This window comes from Drosophila santomea, chromosome 3R, assembly GCF_016746245.2.
Source record: "Drosophila santomea strain STO CAGO 1482 chromosome 3R, Prin_Dsan_1.1, whole genome shotgun sequence".
NCBI classification, from domain to species: Eukaryota; Metazoa; Arthropoda; class Insecta; order Diptera; family Drosophilidae; genus Drosophila; species Drosophila santomea.
The window spans coordinates 6,542,961-6,564,197 of record NC_053019.2 but is presented as its reverse complement, the minus strand read 5'-3'; the positions used below and the strand labels follow the sequence as shown (position 1 = coordinate 6,564,197).

At 40.9% G+C, this 21,237-nt stretch overlaps 1 protein-coding gene across 3 annotated transcripts in view; it reads right to left on the bottom strand.

The window, feature by feature from the left end:
• Positions 1-21,025, bottom strand: part of LOC120453140 (protein doublesex) — a 42,423-nt gene extending 21,398 nt beyond the window's left edge. The window contains exons 1-2 of one of the 3 annotated variants that reach the window (XM_039637690.2): positions 20,329-21,025; positions 13,016-14,394 (exon numbers count right to left, since the gene is read on the bottom strand). In XM_039637690.2, coding sequence (XP_039493624.1) covers positions 13,016-14,081 — 1,066 coding nt within the window. In that variant the 5' untranslated portion in view covers positions 14,082-14,394; positions 20,329-21,025. Of the gene's footprint in view, positions 1-13,015; positions 14,395-16,228; positions 16,790-20,328 lie in introns of those variants that run through there. The other 2 variants (XM_039637693.2, XM_039637692.2) reach the window with 2 other exon arrangements.
• Positions 21,026-21,237: the final 212 nt, after the last annotated feature.

Below are 21,237 nucleotides of genomic sequence, written 5' to 3'. Positions count from 1 at the left end.
AAAACTTTATGCCGAAAACAGTTCGCTTGTGAACAAAGAAGGACTAAATTAAATTTCTCATTTGACTGAGCAGTGCACCTAGATAAACAATCAGTGTTTGCATGCTAAATTCTGGTTATTAAGATATATAAATGTTTTTATAACCCCGCTTGTGTGTAGAGAATTCTTGCGCAATCGAAGCGACAAAAAATCGTAAAGTTAATTAATCAATTAAGGCGAAAAACACTGTGCAGCGGACGTTTCACAAACCAGATTTGGATTTTTGCATGGATATGAACATAAAATCGGAATTTATTGAGCGTCGATTGAGTGATAGGCAACATGTTATTCGAATTAAAAAACCGGCATAATTGTCAAATAGTTGTGGCAACCGAGCTGTTTTTTTTTTTTTTTTTTTAATTTTAATAGCGCTGGCCAGTCAGTTGCATTTAGCAATTAACGAAAGAATTGAACAAAGTGCACAATTTGCATGTAAGCCATTAAAATAAATATATTGAATTATTGGCCGGCAATTGGCAATTGGCAATCGGCAATCGGCAATCGGCAGATGGCAAGTGGCATTAAGTGTTGAGCATACGCCGTGATGGCCATAAATCAGGCTGCAGAGACACAAAGCTATGTCTGCAGGCGGGCCGTCATAAATCCAGGCTAGTCTCAAGACAATTAACGGTATAATTATATCTGTGAGCATAATTGGATAATTTTGTTGCATCTCTCGCAATTTGTCCCGCGGGCTATCCAATAAGCAGGGCCCATAAATTATCCCTCCGATAGCGCTCCCCCAATAAATAAACCATCTAAATTACTCGAAAAATGTGAATCTGTCTAAGACATTCTCGGCACTTAATGTTTCATTTAAATAAGCGCTCGCCCAACGTTGCGTATACGTACGGTGGTTGGTCAAGCATAAATTAATAAGGAAAATGCCATTTTCATTGCGCACTTTCGGTTGTCAAGGCAGACCAGTCCCCGTCGCAAACAATCAAGAGCAACTAGAGAGAGAGAGCGCGAGAAATGCATCGGGAGTGCATTTGTTTGCGATTACGCCAACAAATTGCTTACACGTGCCGATTGTCGTGGTCGGGGATGGGTCGCGGCCGGGTCTGCCCGACTATACCTATTCCTATAGCTATATCTACACTATATACTATATGTTCGCCAGAGAGAGAGCGGTTGAGCAGCCGAGTGCCGAGAGATAGACAGCTGTGGGTGTCCGCTGGTGTGCGTTGTATGTCTATCGTAAACGAATGCATTTGACTTTGCCTTCACACGCGAACAAAGTGCAGCGTGAGTTTCCCATGTGCTTAAAGCTGACTGCTTCATTTCAAACCTGTCCTTGGCTTATTCATACTCTGCCTTGCAAATGTGTTTCTATTGGGCTCGGGCTTTTCATGACCTTATGCGCAGGGAAGACATAGGAGTTAATTTACAAATATGCTCGAAATATATAATTTGTCAGAGAGTGAGCTCAAGAAAACCGATACTTCAAGTTTTTCAGCTTTTAATCTTTATATTTTCATTTAAATGTGTGTCATTTAGAATTTCCGAAGGCTGTCAGATCCTAAGTAAACGAAATAGTGATTTCAATATGAATATCATTTTATTTTGCAGTAACCTTACTGTAAAAGCGGGGAGTAAAAGTGATGCACACTTTACATAGCATATATCTTGAAATTTTTTAGTTTTCGTTCAAGGAACCCCACCACCATCGCCTGTGGTCAATTTTAGCGCCTGTCGACACCGAGTCAATAAATTTCCCGGCGCTCAGACGTGTCTGCAGTTCCGCTGATAGGAATGGACCAGAGATTCTCAACAAAACTGTCCACTACGTGCCCATTCGTTGCCCTATAATGTGAGACGTATTGGGCAGGTCGGTGAAGTGTATGTTTTTCAATGATAAATTGACAAGCTGATAAAAGTGTGCTGGAAAAACAATGGAAGGTCGCTTAAATTTGGCAGATTTTCCTCGATTTGAGGGGTGCGTTCTTGGATGCCACTGACGAAGAACTAAATAGCCGAGTGGCGTAGACGAATTGTACATGCACAGGACTAATTTCGCCTTACATATTTTATTTTTATACCTATAAGTTGTTACAACTGCAGAAATTGCTGAAATGTTAATGGAGGGTCTGTGGTCGGGGCTCATTAAAATCCATGACCGCGATCGTAAATTTCGAGCGCAATACTCTGTGGGGCGGCGAAATTCAAATTACAAAATAATTCGCACCGACTTTATAGTGTCTGGCAGTGTCTTGGCCAAGAATTTGTTGGAAATTGAAATTAATTGGCTGAGGACCAGCTGTCAAAAGTTTTGACACAAAACGTATGCCATACATGCAGTAAGTAGTATTCCTCATATGATATATGCACACTAATCTATTTATGCGATTTTGCCTAATTGGGGATATGAATCAAAGACAAATATGTCTAAGACAATGTATTTTAATTGCGATTATTAATTGTACTGTGCATGTCAGCCAGAAATATTTATAATCTTATTAATTGATCAAATTAAAAGAATATATTGTTTATTATATGTAGATGCTGAGTGGTTTTTAATGGGCATCGTAAAAGTGTAATTTGCATACATGAGATATTGCTCAAACCTTTACTTGCAATAAATGCGCTATCAATTACTTTGCAGATTAAATAGTAAAGATGGAGCGGTATTTTTGAATATCTTTTATAACGGCCCAGTTTTGAGTTCCTAAAATATTTGTAATTTCCGAATACAAATTCCCCGCTGCCAAATAAATGTGCATTGCAAAAGCGTTGGGAAATCATTTGGAAAGTTTGCAAAACAAATCGCAACAGTTCGGTAAAATTTCAATTTCAAATACAAGGCGTTTTCACTTTTCCTCACTCGAATTCCAATGCCAGCGGTGTGTGCCACCGGGAATTGAACTAGCCCACGTGCCCACCCTTGGTCATGTGTGTTTGTGCATCGGTATCGATGTTTGTTTAAATGCAAATACCCGAGTTCAGAACTCTTACATATAGATACTCGTATATAAATATAAATATATAAACACTTCCATATGAATAAGCAATGCAATGGAAACTAATTCAAGTTCAAGGTAAGTTTCGCCGGCCAGCGATTTCGATGATGATGATGATGTTTCGGTTCCATCTGCAGCTATCAATGCCCGTTTCGCTATCCAAATTATGCAACATGTTTTCACTCTCCACCCCGGGCAATTGAATGGAATTGCATTTGTATAAAATATCATGTGCGCCGACCAAGTGCCAGATACTCAGGGTTCAATAGCCTATCGAAGGTTGGATAGATACATACGATGCGTTATGTCGTAGAACTAGTGGAACATTTGACTTTTTGGTTTGGCTTCGCTTGTAATATTTATTATTATTTATAATAAATTTCAATTTTGTAATTTACATTTTTACTATTAAAACAAACGGAGATGTAGTTTAATTTTTTACGCCCCTCGTTCTTTGAAGCGGTGATCTTTTAAAGGTTCCCATACTATTGATTTTCATTTTCGCAGGATTAAGCTTAAATATTTGGAATTTCGTGTTTTGGTTTGACCTGCAACCTAGGGATTGCAATAATATGAAATAAAAACTAAATGGCAACGTTTTAAAATGAAATCCCAGCATTATTTCGCAAGCAATCAGGGAAGCCACAGGCAAAGCTAATTAAATTATTTTGCCAAGATGTATGGTGAACCTCAGGGCTGTGGAGTGGCGGAAAACGACTGGGGATCGGAGGCTAAGGACCCACCGGTTTGGGGTAATATTATGCTTCCATCTCTATCTTCATCTCCATCTCCATCTCCATCTCCATGTTCATCTTCATCTTCATGGATCTCCATCTCCATCGGCAGTCGCATCTGTTTGCCGCGCATTTCATGAAATTACGCGCTGTTAAAATCAACTTAAAAAGACTCCACGTAGTTTTATGTTTCTCCTCTCCAGCCAGCGAGCAAAAAACAAAGTTGTAAATTATAATTTTATGTTTGAAATCTCAAACCAATAATGTGGAGTCCCAATAGCCTGCAAAAGGGTAACCAATTGGCAAGGGGTTTGATCTACGATCCTGAGAAATATTCGGCCTGCATTCATTTCGTGTAAAAGTTGAACGTTCGGGTGAGTAAATTGTTTATCGGCACATAATGTGGGTCTACTCATCCATTTAAACACACTTTAAGAGTACATACACCATATGTATTTGAATTACATATCTTCAAAACATGAAGTACACTTTAAGTCAGAGTGAATTAAACATATTGAATTGCATTCCATGGTTTGTTCTATTACATTTTCTCGCAGTGCACGGCTTAGTCGTAAGCCATTAAGAACCTAACAAAAATATTGTAGGAATTGAGCAAAACATCGTTAAAGAAACTCAGCTCTGAGCGCTGCAACTCAGCGGCGCGCAGCTCATTAAATGCGTCTGCGCAACGTAATTTGCCTTTGAGGCGCGCACGTTTCCAACGTTAAGTTCCTGCGCAGGTTTCCCGGCGTATTTCACATATCGTTACACCCCATATACTGCCCATATACTGCCCATATACTGCCCATATACTATCCATATACTCCCCATCTACACCCATACACTCCCAGGGAGCACTCACACATCCTCGACTGAACACCCTACACGTTTACGACACAGTGCGACATTTACTACTTTGATGCCCAGGAACGAGATGCAAAAATGCTTCAGAATTGTAAAAATGTTGAAAATAAATTAAAAATGTGCTAAAAATCTCGAGCAGCCCGCAGGAGGAGGAAAGTCGGTGGGTGCACGGCCGCTTTTATGATCCTCTTTGCCAGCATTTTGGTGCTAGTTAATAGCTCCCATATACATACATATATGTTTGGGAGAATTAATGCGTGTGGGCGAGGCTGGAGCTTTGCCATCGTTGTGAGTTTAATGAAGGCAACAAAAACCGATTTCCAAATGAGTCCGAGCACGTCTAAGCGGCTGGTGCTTTACCAAGCTCTTTGGGGAGTGCTATAATATCTAATTATTCGAATGAGGATGGATAAAGGTTAAACTAACAGGGTTAGAGGTTCTTAAAAGACTTCTCTTCTTTATGTATTAATGCATCATATCGATATCAATATCAATCAATAAATGGTAGCATTTCCGGTTATTTTACTCATAATTAATTTAAAGGCTTTCTCTTCTCAAACAAAACACAAACACAGGTTAGACTAGAAAGTATAGGGTAATATCTCAAAAAGGATTCTAGACACTTCTTTGAACTGTATCTATACCTATTCTTGGTACTTAATCGGTTTTAAAGCACCAACAGTGTTTTAAAATTTGTTAATCTTCATGGCAAGCTGTCAGTTAAGTTAAGGTGATCATGGTACCATGGTATCCTATCTAAATCATCTGGCGATATGACAGGAAGCGCCACATCCACTAAAATTGTTTATCCAGCAAATGTAATTTATACACATAATTAAAGTGTGATCAAATGCTCGAGTTTGCGCGCCGCAATTCAGATGCTATTTACGACTTCTCAGCCAGACATTCACAATCGGAGCGGACCAGACTTGCAGGCCAAGATACGCACAACTAATCCGGCTGGAGGAGCAGGTATCTTATGGCCAGTGTCCATTAATGTTAATTGACGTGGGTAATTTCATTTTCAATGCAACAATTTGTGGCAGTCAGCAGCGAGCAGTTCGGAGCTCTGAGTTCTGGTGTATTTTTTTTCCGCCCAGCCGGTGTTTCGGCTTCAAATTGAAATGGCAACAAGTTTTTAATGAAGTGAATGGGGTGCACCGTGGTCCAAACTGTTGAACTGCTGATAGACAAGCGCGGTGGAGGCCTGCGAGTGACAGACCGACTGACTGGTCGCGTGTTGGGGGCGTTCGTCGCCGAGAGCCGTGGGTTGTTGGCTGTGGTGGCTGTGGCCGAATATGCAAATTCACATATTTACCTTAATGGCCATCGACACGCTCGGAGTTGTCGGTGCTCCTGGCCATGGCCTATCCATCATTGAATTCTGGACATTAAAGAGAGTGTTCAGGACGGAATAAAGTCGTTTAGCCGGACGCCTTCAGCCAGGTCAGAGCATCAATCAGTCTTTATGTTTGGCCAGCTATTTGATCCCGATCTCGATACCGGTTAGACCAGCCTAAGGCGGCGCTGCAAATGCAGATGCAGATGCAGATGCAGATGCAGATACTTGCATCCCGAGACGCTCCGAGATAATATGACCAGGAACATGAGCAAACAAAGGTGTGCGCCTCCTATGATCATATCACATTGTTTCGTCCCGCCCTTAGATTTGATTTGGTAATTTATGAATTCGCGCTCCGGCAACCATCAGGGGCACAATTATCCGGCGGAGGAAGTGGATCGGCGAAACTGGAGGTGGTGGCATTCAGGAATGACTAAGTGGCATGCCAAAACCTTTTTCCTGATGTGCAAAGTGGCTGAGAACAATGCATACTAATGAAGGGGCAGGTCCTCAATCAGTTGGCTGGAGACTTCTAATTAAGATTAGTTAGTGAAGTGCATTTGGAATTTATGAAATTCTGTTTGGCGAAAATCCGTGTCGGTATTTAAAAATATTTTGCAGAGCCACCGAATAAAATGCAATATAAATACAAAATCTAATTTAGTAATTTGCATATTTTGATGATTTTTCCTGCTCTTTGCAGGGAATTGCCAGTGTGCAAATGGTTTGACCGCATAACAAAGTGCAAATAGTGAAAAACGTACACTGTACGAATTTGTTTGTATTTAGCATTTAGCACTTGTATTAAATAATTTAGTTACGTGCTTGCATAGATTGCTATCAATTTATTAACAGTTCCATTTATTAATCTGTTTCAAATTTTGAAGAAAATAAAAATTAACTGTAAATTTAAGTAATGCGAATAAATAGATATTTTTTCGCTGTGCAGGCAGTTGATCCCTTACTCATTTCGGACTCTGTTGCTGTTGACATTTCGGCTTAAAGTCAAAGATATACCCTTTGCGAAGCGACTTTGAATTCGATCACTGGAAAACCTGTTTCTCATGCGGCCTACGATCAGCTGATCAATGTAACTATTTATGCACGTAACTGTTTGCTCTGCAGTTCAGATACGCATTCGCTAGGGAAAACTGGCTTAATGGGACAGGGCGGTTGGCCCATAAGTTGCGGATATTATTACTGACAGTTTTGTTGCTGCGAGTTTAATTGTTGGGATATGAAACCGAATGCGAAGCTTGAAAGTGTTGAAGAAGGAAAAGGGAAACATGGAGGGCGTTGAACTTCTCGAAGTTGGCTAGCATTTGGCGAATCACTATTACTTTATGGGTTCAGTTTGATACATTAGACGAATTCCAAAATTGTAAATTAATTTCATTTGTGCATTGCTGGATAATTATAATTACCTTTAGAAACTGTTTCTATTAGCATAAACTTATAATTATTTATATCGAAACATAGTAATTTCCTTCCTTGGTAAGTAGATTCGTAATTAAAAACAAATTATGTGCACTATGCTATTCTCACAGAGCCCAAATACTAATTTTATGCCCAAGTCTTTAAAACTTTCTTCGTGTGAAACGCACAGTTTTCCTACTTGCAATCAGATTAAAGCACTTAAATATAAATTTTCTAGCTGTTAGTTTTTATAATTAAACCCCCAGTTTTTATAGATCATGAATTGTATACAGAAGCCAGAAAACGCACTTTTCTACATCTGTTACCGTTTTAATACACTTAAGTACACTTAGGCCATTTGTTATTATAATTAGAGCACCAAGCTTATATGTATATCAAAGATTGGGATATCAATACCACGAGGCCAATATTGGCCAATATTCCAACATCATTTGTAGGAGCAAACTCTTCCGATTTAGCAGTTGATAACTGCTAACACATATCCGCAGAGGTCCATAAATCAATTTGGCCCGCGGCGAGACCAATCACACACTCGGTTTATGAAGCAAGTTCTTGGCACCTTTGGGCAGATGCCTGCCATAAATCTGCAAGTGCTTTGCTCTGCCATTTCCTAAATTCGAGTTCGCTTCAAACGTACTCAGTTCGCGCACTTGCAGTCGTATAAATCTGCCTCGGGGAAGTTGCAGGTTGCCTGTTGCAACCAGCGATGCCGATGCCGATGCAGCGAACAATGCCTGCCCCAAGCCGGATCATAAATTGCGTGTCTGTGGAAATGTAAACAGTTCTGAAACTGAAGGCAACCCGAGACGAAGTCCGATTACTAAGTGGCAACAGAGAAACCAAGAGCCAGCGCCACAATCTTTCGGGGGGTCCAACATTGTTGTGTTAAGCAGTACTTCGCATGCAATTACACCATTTGCAGCAACTCGGCCGGCTTCATAAATATTTTATAAATTTAATAAATTGAGTGGCAAAGAATCTGGCCCGGAGGAACAATTATTTTAACTGCCCACCTATTTTGATCGGAGAGCAGGGCCGGCATAAAGCATCCTTCCCGGAGCTGTTGATTTTGTCAACACTATGTAAGCCCCTATTAACATTTAATGCGATCGATCATTTAATGACTTCCTTACAGCTAATGCCCCCTTTAAATAATGAACTCAATTTCCTAATTGTTTAACTGTTTGTAGCGAGGCAACTCGCCGCCTTATTTGGTCAAGCTGCGGGAAATTTTCATAGCTACACAGAGAGAACGTTTTGGCAACACAGTCTAGAGACGGGAGACCAACAGTAATTCATAATCTGAATAAAAATGTAATAAATTGAATACGGTTTTTCTTTGTTTTAAACATTTTAATTGATGCCACACGGTAACTTAAAACAGAGAACGTGTGTTTTCGGCGTGTATGGTATCTTTTTTGTTGCATTATGCTTGTGCCCCATCATTTTACTTACTTAAAAAGCCGTTGAATCTTCACACAGGGTAATTCAGTTTTTTTGGTGGTCCGCTTTCACGGCTTCACAAGCTTTTGACTTGTCAAGAAAAAAAAGAGTGCGAAGCTTAATGGCCCGCATTTCGAGGATGCTTCTTAAGTGAATACTTTGGGGCTTAGAACCTGGCTCAAAAAAAGGGGGTTGGGCTTCATTGAGAGCCCTCTAATTGGTGCCTTCTGGATGGGAGATGATTATGCCTGTACTCCGATGCAAATGACTTTGGCAGGTTATAAATATCGCCAACAAGGAATGCCTGAGCTTATTAGCCCTATGCCTTTATCCGCTGCAGCTGCATCGTGTTTAGAGCCATTCTAGACTGTTCAGAGGCCAGTTCGCTAACTGCGACTACACTAATTTTCTGCTCGTAAAAACGGCTTTAATTGCGAAAAGAAAAAACCATATTTTTATTGTTCGTGCGGAAAAGTATTTTTTGTGGCCTGCTCCTGGATAGATTCTGGCTATATAATTAAGCCTCATTTTGGTCGGATATAATCCCGACTTGGAGCGGACCTTTGGGCATCGCGAACAAAGTCCGGCGAAGTATTAACAGTAATGCCAACATATTAACTGGAAATCTCGTAAATTATTCACCCAAATGACCTGTCAAAGCTGCCAAGCGCTGCTCCCGAGCTCATTTCTCAAATATGGGAAATAACAAAAATAATAAAAGGCAAACTACGCTCTCCAGCTGGAAACCGGCAAACGATCCATTTGAAACGAAATCGAAAACAAAATCGACCAGAATGTATGAGCTCGCAAAATATACCAAAAATACATTTTACAACTTCATTTTACGAGCGCAGCAAAGTTTTTGTTTCCAGCCAGGGGTTTTTCAGTCGAATTGGCGGCACTAAATGTTCTAGACAGACAACTGGGAGATCTTTTGGTCTTGCACCAGGTCTTTTGGGCCTGGCCAGGAGGCGCTGCCTGTCTTAAGAGCCCGAAATTAGCACAACCCATTAAATTAATTAACTCAAGTCGAAGTTTATCGATTGCGGGTCACGGTTACCTTGACTTTGTGAGCACGCTACACATACATACATGAGTCTTATCGAGTTCGAAATTGTTTTGAATTTTATGTTTATATCGTTTAGTTATGTATAATGAATACATATTAAGTGTATTACTGCATGGTTAAGCGCAATATGCAAAATGAACAGAATTGAACAAAATGAAATCAACCTAACGTACTATTAGTATTCAAATGGCAATTAATTAATCTGATGAAATTATCTTTTTCATTTGGCGGGACCGTTTAAATGGTGTATATATAACTTAATGATTAATCTAGAACTGCACAATTTGTTTAGGTTATGCTTGTTGTTAAATTACTAGACAATTACACTTCAGCAACACAACATAGAACTAGAAAACGGATTCTAGAATGTTGTACTTTCTATTAAAGGTACTGCCCAATCCTCACTTAGCCATTTGCGAGCTTAAAACTGCTGGCTGATGATCTGCTCCAAATCAATTACGTTTTCAAGCAGATGTTTAAAAAGCACTAATCGCATTACACTGACCATAGCCTTATGTTTTAGAAATTATCTTGAGTACAGGAAAGCCCCAGTATCCAACTGATACCAGGGCAATATATTGTTCTACAATATTGGCCATTATCGGTGGAGTATGATGGCCATCAGGTTTAATGACAAAATGATAGTCCTGGAGCAGGTACAACTGCTGGAGGAGCAGGAAACCCAAGGAAAAGTGCCAAGTGCTTAACCTCGCGTATGGAGGTGCCTCGCAGACGGCATGACTAATTCCGGAGTTGGGCAGCGCCAGTGTGGGCAGCAGGCCAAACTAATGAGCCGTCCGACTTGTTTTGGGAGACTGGAAAAATGTGCAACAAAGTTGTCATGGCCAGCAAGAAACCCGATCTCGGTTCCTGTTTGAAGACGGGTTAGTTAGCTCCGTGCCGGCGATCGAGATTATTTCTGGGTTTACATGTATGCAGACATCGGGGCCACAACCTGGCTGTGGCTACTTGGCTGCCAGAGACACCTGAGAGTCTCTAGGAGCTGAAGAAGCTCGAGGAGCCAGAGGAACTGGAGGAGGAGGGGCGCTATCCAATTGAGTGACGAACTGCCTGCAGTTGACAGACGTCGGATTGTATTGTCTGCGCTTCTGCTAAACGATCGCCGTAATGTCTGATCCATGTCTGGCTGCTATTACGCGTCGATAATGATAATATGCATAAAGAAGACATCGGCGAGTGGAAAATGCAACTGTGAAAAAGTTTCATGCCTGCTTAGCACTTTGATGGATGGTCGTGTTGGATCGGCTTGACAGACCGTCTTGTAATTGTCCGTAGTCGTAGATTGCGCTGCATTTGTATGCCGCGTTGTGTGCCGAGGTGCAATTAGGAAACGTGGTCAGCCGAGCGTTGGATGGCCCTCATTGCACCTGATTCGGCGGATTCCACACCCCCAGACGGAGTCGGAATCCAGCCGCTAATGAGCATTTATATCTTTATATCTGAGGCCCTAAGATATAGCCACTCTAAGTTCTTGGGAACGCTGATCATAAATGCCAGTCCCAAGGAATCGGGTAATAATAGCTCACTTAGTACAGCGAATTATTCATAAAGGGCCATTTTTCTTCATATGTTTTTGCGTGTCTACAAGATTAAGCCTATAGATTGATTACTTGTGTAGGGACAAAAGTACTACTCGCATGGTGAAAGATCCATAAATATGCTAATCACTCCTTGAACACTCAGCTTAAAGATCAATTAAATTCAATTTGTCGTATTTTAAAATGTTATACACTTGCATATCTTTTTTGCATTGCTCTAATAACCGATTATACTCTTCAATTAGAAGAGTATTTTTCCCATGCATGAATAAGGCTTAAATGTTTCAAGATGGGCGATCAAATCGCTTTGGAAAGAAAAGGCGGCACTGAAGCCATCAGGTGTCAACTGTTGACAGCCAGTGAATCCATGTTAATTGATTTTGTCATGGGCCGTCACCGACGCCACAATGCCTGTTCATCCAGGCAAAATGCCATCTTGTTGGTTTTTACAGGGCTTTGGTCTCCTGATTCTCTGTTATTAGGACTATAACATTGTTTAGAGTTTTAAAGTGACTTATTTATTTTTAAAGTTAGACATGTAAGCTGTGCCAATTTGCTTAGATATACTCTAGGGGCCCACACTGTAGGCCTAACATTTTCTTACCTTTTGGGAATGTAATGTTTCCAGAAAGCTGTAGCTAAATTATAATTCTAATTATAAATATGAACGTACGAGTATATGCGCAATAGGTAACTTTATGTCGACTCCATTCCATTCAATTGTCATTCCCGCTGGCTGCCTTTGTTATTTACTAGTCTGGACCCCGAGAACAACTACAACTTGATTAGGCCTTCTGTCGGCGGAGTCTCTGCCCCAGATGCCTATGGTACGTGCCGCGACGCCGCGTGGAGTCATGGTTCTGTCCTCGGGACTCCCAACGGCGGCATTTGCGGCCTATAATTAGGTGGCAATCATTTAGTGGCGCGAGATGCACGGCCACTCCTTGGCGGACTGCTCCTCGTGGACAGGGCCAGGATGAAAAGGCTGGGCAATTTTCTTTGCGCTTTCCATTTTCAATTTTCCGTGTGCACTTTACTAAATGAGCCATAAATACTGCTAGATACTTGCAGAGATCGCAGATTAAGGAAGCTACACGATACATCGTGTTTGCTTAGGCGCTCCCAAAGAAGAAACCTAACATGACAGGAACAACATAAGACATTACCCTAATTAAGTCGGTATGTTCTTAAATTTATTTGAACAAATACTGAAAGAAGTATTCTTTTTGTTATTTATCATCTAAAAATATGTTATTTGTTTTTCATATTAAATTTTCTAAAGATTCTTTGTAAGTAACGTTACGTTAGCGTTCTATCCGGTTTTTATTTCTAATCTAGCTTTTTAAAAAAATGAGTAAAACCATTAGCCTTAAAAAACCACTTCATAACTAATGTTACTAATGTGTGATCTCAGAAGTTATAAATATAGTTTTTTATGGGATCGTGGTGGGTAGAGTTGAGCTTTTTCGCTCATAACGAAGTCAATTGGATATTGAGTCCAGCCCATGTAAGTTTCGGTATTAAGTAATGCATTCTCAGACATATGTATGCAAATGGGTTTTACTTACCCAAGGGCACGTTGGCGCCGTTCTTGCGATTGACGGAAACTGAGATCGGCAAAATGGCGGCACCGGAAGTGGACGACGGCGATGGAGATGACGAGTCGCAGGACCCCTCCAGCGATTGGGCGGGCGTAGGCACCGTGGTCATGTGATGATCGGCGCTAGTGATCACCGATGTCCCCGACGATCTACCACCTCCTGCTCCGCCTCCCGAACTGCCCCCTGCGCCTCCTCCTCCTCCTCCTCCTCCTCCACTGCTGGATCCGCTGCTCGAAGTGGCAGCTGCCGCATTGCTGGAACTGGGTGCTCCACCGCCAGAGCTGCTGCTGGCCGGGCCCACATTGCCCCCGTGGTCGCTGTGCGGCGGAGATCGCAAAGCGGTCTGCGTGGCCGGTTGTTGATGCGAATGCTGGTGATGGTTCTGCTGGTGGTGGTGGTGGTGCGAGTGTGGGTGGCTTTGGTGCTGGTGCTGAGCCACCGAAGCGGCGGCAGCGGCTGCCATGTGGACGTGGTGCGCGTGGGCGTGACCGTGGAGGCTGGAGGTGGCCGTGGTGGATCCACCAAGATGGGAGGCTGGAGCCGACGGAGCTGCTGCTGCGGCCGCCGCTGCCTGCTGGTGGTGCAGGACATGACCGTGATGCGAGTGGTGTCCGTGTGCGTGATGGGCATGCACATGGTGGGCGTGGACATGGGCGGGAGCTGCGACATGATGGTGATGACTCAGCAAAGTTGTGGCCGCCGTATTGGCAGGCGGCACCTCGTGCATGTGCAGTGCCCGCTGCTCGTCCTGCGCCTGGGCTCGCCTCAAGGCCGTTTGCAGAGCCATCACCCGCTGGCGGTCCGCCGTCAGCCGGCACTTTTCGCACGTACAGTAGCGGAACTTGCAGTACCTCTTGTGTCCCTTCAGTGTAATCTTCAGGCCATGATTGCGGCAGCGGGCGCAGTTGGGTGGCGTCCTCGGCGAAATCGAGCTGCCACTGGAACTGGAGGCACCGCCACATACGTCGTTCTTTGAGTCGATCATGTCCGAGTCGGACATCGTGTCGCTATTCCAGTTCTCCTCCGAAACCATGTTTCCAGCTTCTGATATCCTATGTAAATGTTCGAGCGTCTAAGTTTATTTTACCGTGCTTTAAGCTATTTTTAGCAGCATTCTGTGCGTATTAACTGTCTTTTGCTGTTTAGTTCACTGGGGCTTGAAATTATTTAATTTTATTTCAATGAGATTTATGTTATCTAAGATTATGTAGTTGTATTGCAATTTAATCTTGCATGAAAATTTGATAAGTTTAAGTATTAGGTAAGTCTGAAGAGTATTGATAAATATTTAGACTTAAGGTCTCACTTTTAAATTTTTGCAGATTGCCTTTTTATTTTAGGAGCACCTGAAAAGAGAAGGTTAAAATTTTTGTTTTATACAAGATAATCGTCAAATTTTAGTTAGTATCCACTCCACTCTTATTCAGCTGATGCAATTCCAATGCATCTATGTATCTACTCTAGGCAAGAAGCACAAGTATTTATTAACGATTAAGAAATTTAGTTAGGCCTTCTTTTTTGCATGCTTGGCTAGCAGTGGCAAAACATTTACATTTAGAAAATGCTTGCAATATTTTTCCATAGACCTCACGTCAGAATAGTAGAAAAACAAAACCAGATGTTAAAACTCCGTTCTTATTGGCCATCGAATATCGCATGTTATAAGGCAATAAAGTATGAAACATGATTTAGATTCGATTAACCACGCCCCTTTACATAGAAGCACATTGCTTAGACTGGTATTCGGTTTCAAAAACAAGTCGAAGGTGGAGTCAAACACGTAGATACATTGTATTGATAGAGTAGTGAATTTGTCCCGGTATCATGTAATACTCAATGTCTCAAACAGTCCAAACGGATGCGCAAATAGCTAATGGGAGGTACTGGAATTATGGTCGACTTTTGACTCTTTGAAATGGCTAGGCATTAATTTTGCAAACGTATTTATACCCGTTACTCGTAGAGTAAAAGGGTATACTAGATTCGTTGAAAAGTATGTAACAGGCAGAAGGAAGCGTTTCCGACCATATAAAGTATATATATTTTTGATCAGGATCAATAGCCGAGTCGATCTGGCCATGTCCGTCTGTCCGTCCGTCTGTCCGTCTGTCCGTCTGTCCGTCTGTCCGTCTGTCCGTCCGTATGAACGTCGAGATCTCAGGAACTACAAAAGCTAGAAAGTTGAGATTAAGCATACAGACTCCAGAGACATAGAAGCAGCGCAAGTTTGTCGATTCATGTTGCCACGCCCACTCTAACGCTCACAAACCGCCCAAAACTGCCACGCCCACACTTTTGAAAAATGTTTTGAAATTTTTTCATTTTTGTATTAGTCTTGTAAATTTCTATCGATTTGCCAAAAAACTTTTTGCCACGCCCACTCTAACGCCCTCAAACCGCCCAAAGCTGCTACGCCCACACTTTTGAAAAATGTTTTGATATTTTTTCATTTTTATATTGGTCTTGTAAATTTCTACTGATTTTCGTTTGAGAATTGTGTGAAAAATTCCTCAGATACATTTACGTAATACGGTTAATTATGAATCGTAAAAGATTATATATTATAACTATGAGCAAAAGTTAATATGGAAAGCATATATAATTTTGAAAAGTAATGGTAAATTTACAGCCAATGTTTGCTTATATACTTTTCAAAACACTTTATCACGAGAAGTTTTTGTTACATATTTAACTGCAGGATTATTTCGTATTTTATTATTCCGATTACTAATTAAAAATTGTTTAATTCAAATTTTGTTATAGATAAAGACCATGTATCTTTTTAATATACAGAAACAACAATGCGAAACATTAAAGTCTAAAGAATAAACCATATGATATCTTCTTCTCTAATTGAGTTTGTAATAATATATTATATATTATAATATTTAATCATAATATAATAATATTTAATATTATAATATATAATTTATTAGTTTTATTTTTTTAATTTATTTGCTTACAATTAGAAAAGGAAATAATATTTTGTAATACTTTTCTTTAAAATATTTTTTTTATATTTACTATTTTCAGAAATAAAACAGCTACTAAAAAATTTATACATTTGGCATTATTGCATGTATTTTTATTAACAATTCATACATTTATATTTGTTTTCAAGATCATGTGATCATTTAAAATAGCGTAGGTTGTAACTTTAATATTAAATATTAAGTTTACCTGTTTAACGTGTGTTTTGAAAGATTCGTTTGATGATATTTAAAAATATGTTATATATTATAAATAAATATATATTTAAAGTTGATTTTATATATTTAGAAGGTTTTTAGGTTATGGGTAAGAATATTCCGGATTACTATTGGTGGTTTAATATAAGAAATGGTATGTTTAGCTTTTGTAGATTTTCACACAAAACACTTGCTTCCACAACTCCAATTATACAGTCACTTTTAGCTGTATGTTTAAGAATATCAATTAATAGTCGACACACAACAAACAAAAAATCACACAAAAAGTGTTGCACGATTCTCTACTGACTTGCAAAAGCCGCCGGTAAAACGCGCGACTGAAGAATCCGATTGTAGTCAAATTAAACAACTGTTCAGCACCGATAGCAACGTGCAAAAATCAATACTCATAGGGCCCTATGAAATCCAAATCTGCTCTGTTAATCCGCATAACTTTTCAAAAACGTTCCGCGAGTCGCGAGCCGAGCTTTTTGCTTCTGCTGCTGCTGACCGATCTGAAATCTTTGGCATGCACAAGGCAACTCACATTGGGCCGCAAGACGCGGATGCAAAGAACTCAAAAGCGCCGAGCGAATGCGTCAGTATTAGTGCCCGGCCCACGAATGTGCGAGTGTGTGTGCGCCAGTTGGTCGGTGTGTGCGATGTTTGTCTGTGTTTACGTGGAAGCGGGCACCGCCAACGAAACGGAACCGAAAATCGCATCGAGAGAGCAAGAGCAGCGCACCCAAACTGAGCCACAGTGGGCCGAAAGCACTTGATAATCTTTCGACGCAGGGCTGATGTTTGACGCTGAGTAACGCTGGACTTTCAATAGTATTTATTTTATTCATTGAACTAAAATGGCTTATTCAAAGCATCATGAAAGTTAGCACTAGTATTATGTGTTATCCATATTCCAAAGGGAGCAACCAATTTTTTGAATTTGCGTTTAATGTGTAATGCCAGTTTTCAAAAGTCGTAAAATCTAAATCATTCTGCACCTAAATCATCTTTTAAGTTAAACACTGAAAGATAACTACTTGAGAATCGAGAATGCAGCGTTGGAAACCAAACCCAACAATTATAAAAGTAACAAAAACGCAAAAACCCTATCTAAAACCATACGTTTTGGTCTCACTATGCAGCGTCGACGTTGCGTGCATTTGGAGAAAAGTGGGGGCTGCAGCACACCAATACCAACACAACATCGCACTGGCACATGCAGCAAACACACACACACTCGCGCAAACATACGGACGGACTAGTACATAGGCAGCCTCACACACATTGGCTGGCGTTGTTGTTGTCGATTCGTTGGTGTTGCCGCTTTCGCTGCACTTGTGTGTGTGTGTGAGAGTGTGTGTTGCCGGTTGCAGTCGCCTCGCAACTTGTCCGGGTTCGAGTTGCAGTGCGCTCGACTTAGTCTTAGTTTCGTCTTCCGCCTCTTAATTGCTTTTTTGCATTTCTGCTCGCCCGCTTGTGCTGCGAATTTTATTGCATTTGTTTTGGCTATTTCTTCGTTCTAAAGGACGTGTGAGTGATGTGGATATTTGTGGACGGCACTCGGGTGATATGGGCTTTTGGAGGCCTCTGCAACTACCTAACAAAGGAGCTCCGAACTTTTTGTACAGTCGATAACAACTACACACGATGACACGGCTTCAAATGGGCTATTGGAAATACTTGTTTCAGAGGTATGGCGTTGAAATCTTATATATGTACATATTCCTTATCTAACTATGTTGGAAATATATATTTAAAACTGCAACTGGAGAGCGGGAATCTGAGAACCATTTTTTCAAAGTAAAACTGTTTGAACTGAGATCTTGGAGTATTAGTTAAATATGCAATTATAAAAATATGCAGTGATAATGTTGATAAATGGTCCTGTATCGTCCAGAAATCATTTTTCTTAAGACTTTTTAAACAAATTGTATAATATCTGTTTTTATTTATGTAATACAACTCAAATAATCAAGTATACATAGGAGGAATGTGGGTTATATTTCTCAATATGTATAATACATAGTATTTGTAGATGAATTGAAATAAAAGAACACATTACATATGCACCTGTTTGCTTTAAATTAAGGAAAGAAATATAAGATTCTTTTACAAGTATGTATTTGATATATTGCTTGCATGTGTTTAGACTCAGACCTGCTGGCTTGTTTAATTCGTGTTTAATCTAATTTGCACGTAGTTTGACATTTGGGGTGACTTATGAAACCTGCCTATGCATAAAGATTCGCAATCAAAATGTTTGACGATTGATTAGAACCTAATAGGCGAAAGATAAGGAGAAATATATGTGACGTAGACGTAGATTTCAACCTATTAGCTAGGTGACATAAAGTGTTAGTGTTTGTCTGTCCCAATTTTCGTTTGCCGTAATGACTTAATTTCGGATTCTAAGGAGTTAATACCCTGTATTTAAATGGAGGGTAAATTGAGCATGAACGATGTGCTGATAACGGGTCCCACATTCGTGCTAGCACCAGATAGACGCCCCTCTTCCCTCGCCTCCTGCTAGCCACGGCAAAAAGTTGTTATTTTGCCTCTGTGTTTAAAAACTGCACAAGATTGCTTATCTTGCATGTCGCCTCTAATTTGTATGTGCCGAGCGACCTGGAGAGACTAATTCCACCGAAGAGAAACTTTAAGAGAAAGAACTTGGGGGCTATCAGTTTTCAATTGAGAATTTGATAACTGTTTGGGAGAAATTATGACAAGTATCAAGGGTAACAGCTCCGTAGTTGCCAAAGGAGAAGCGGATTAAATTGATTACGGGCGAGCATAAAAAATGTGCAGCTTGCGCATGTATGCTCAATTAATTTGTCTCAAGCGGAAGAGATCACGATAAGAATGCACTTCAGGTTATTAATGGGCCAAGCGAAGCTCGGCGTTATAAATGGCAAAAGCGCCTTAAATCGTTTATATGATAATTGCCAGCGGAGTGCAGCTTATAAAATTGAGTAAAGATCATTACTAGTGTGCACCAAGAAAAATACCTTCAACGGAATCGGATATTTATATTTATATACATTGTTGCGAAAATGAACCAAGTTTAGATTTGTTTTAGAGATAAATATTTGACGATCTTATACGTTCTGATAATTTGCTAGCCGAAGAATCCAACCGCTTACATGACTCTTTTTATTCTTGTTCAGGAGCACTAGTCTAGTCGATCTAGCCCTTTCCAGCCATTTCGTGAGTAAAAGCTAAATGCAGTTTATACTAAAGCCCCCTAAGCCCACAATGTGTTTTAAACATTTAAATTTAAAGGTCAGCAAGGCTAGCAATGACTATATAAAAACTATATAATATTAAAAAAACACCTATGTTATTATAGTTAAGATAACATATAATATTTTCACCTTAAAAATAAATACATGTAAACTGTCTTTTTCCGCTGTATAAATAGAGCATTGGCAACATTTAAAGTTCTGAATTTAATTTGTTAGTTACATTGATTGCTTTGTCATAATTATAGCACTTGTTGATAATTAATGGTAAGCTTAACTAGTGACAAGAACCGGCTTCCCTTGAACTTTAATTTGAATAAGAATATGCAGCATGTGCTCGACGTCTTAACCAAAACGGTTTCCGTATTTGATATTTGCATTTTGCTCATAAGTATTCAGACCTTCAGTCCAATTTGCCTTATAAGCACCGATCTAGGATAACCTAGATCGCAAACGGCAATAGCAATGGCCTAGGCTATCCCAATCATTGAATCTAATGGAGCTATGCGGGAGTCTCAGAGTGCGCCTGTGAAACACGACCTGTTGCTCGTTTCCTGTTCAATTTGGAAGTCAGACAATAGCCTAAACCGGGCGCTCGGAACCCCTGGTTCCCCCGATCCAGCAGTCATACCGCCAGTTGTAGATGGCAATCGCTGAGCGTACCTGCTGCTATCGCCATTAAGCCTTGTACACACGAGCATTTATGTCAGGCAATTACAAGGCAGTTTGCAACGCCCCCAGATGCCGGGCAAAAAGGTGGCAAAACGGAGCGAAATGGTTGTGGTGGTTGTGGTGTTGGTGGTGGCACTTTTGGCCGCAGAGCGCTCATAACTCATTGTTCACTTACCGGGTACAATGCCAATTGCACGCATCTGCAAAGGTTTCTCCGTGCTCACTACTAAACTACTAGCAGTATCTGTATCTGTATCTGCAATCTGCCTCCGCGCCGGGTGTTCTGCTCTTGGTTATGCAAGCAAAGTGAGAGAAAATATCATTAGCACTCGAAGCACTGGATGAGATACGGGGAGCGCGATCGACTGGGGCAAGGCGGTCGGGTCGGGAGTGCTTCGTGGACCGAGAGTGAGAGTGTGGAGCCGGTAAAAATGTATTTCTTTTATTTGTTATCTTAAGCCGTTAAAGCTGTAGTTGCAAACGACTTTATTTAGCATGGCACTCGCGGTTCGATCTGGTTTTCTGTGGGTCAACGCATTCTGGAGATATTTTCGGACATTGCGTAGCAAAAACCACTATCGCACAGATTTTTCGACCCGAATCCGCTCCAGTTCTGTTCACTTCAGCTTGAATTTGCGATTTCGAGCACGGAACGCGGACCGGGCGAGACTCCAACGCGACATGCACGACCTGCAAAGGACGATCGATGCCAGCAAACTGGTTGCGGCCACAAAGCTAGAGCTTCGAGCACGATACTAACACTCGGACCAGTACCAGTCCGACTACCAGACCAAAAGCCAGCGTACAGATACACGGACTTTCAGGCGACGGGCGGACCTAAAACTGAGCATGTGTTTCTGGCACAGAGACGGGCCCACCAACTGGCGACGCAGCGCTCTTGCTATTTGTATTTGCACTCTGGTTGCTGCATCGCGAAAATAAAACGAGTGAGAGTATCCGGTCTGCACAACTGCTGGATGCACTGCAACCCAACGAGGAAAACCCAAATTGGTGTTGTACCAGATACGGACTTCAAATTGATGTCTTTGTCCGTAATCAATCTTTTAAGGCTATGTATTAAACT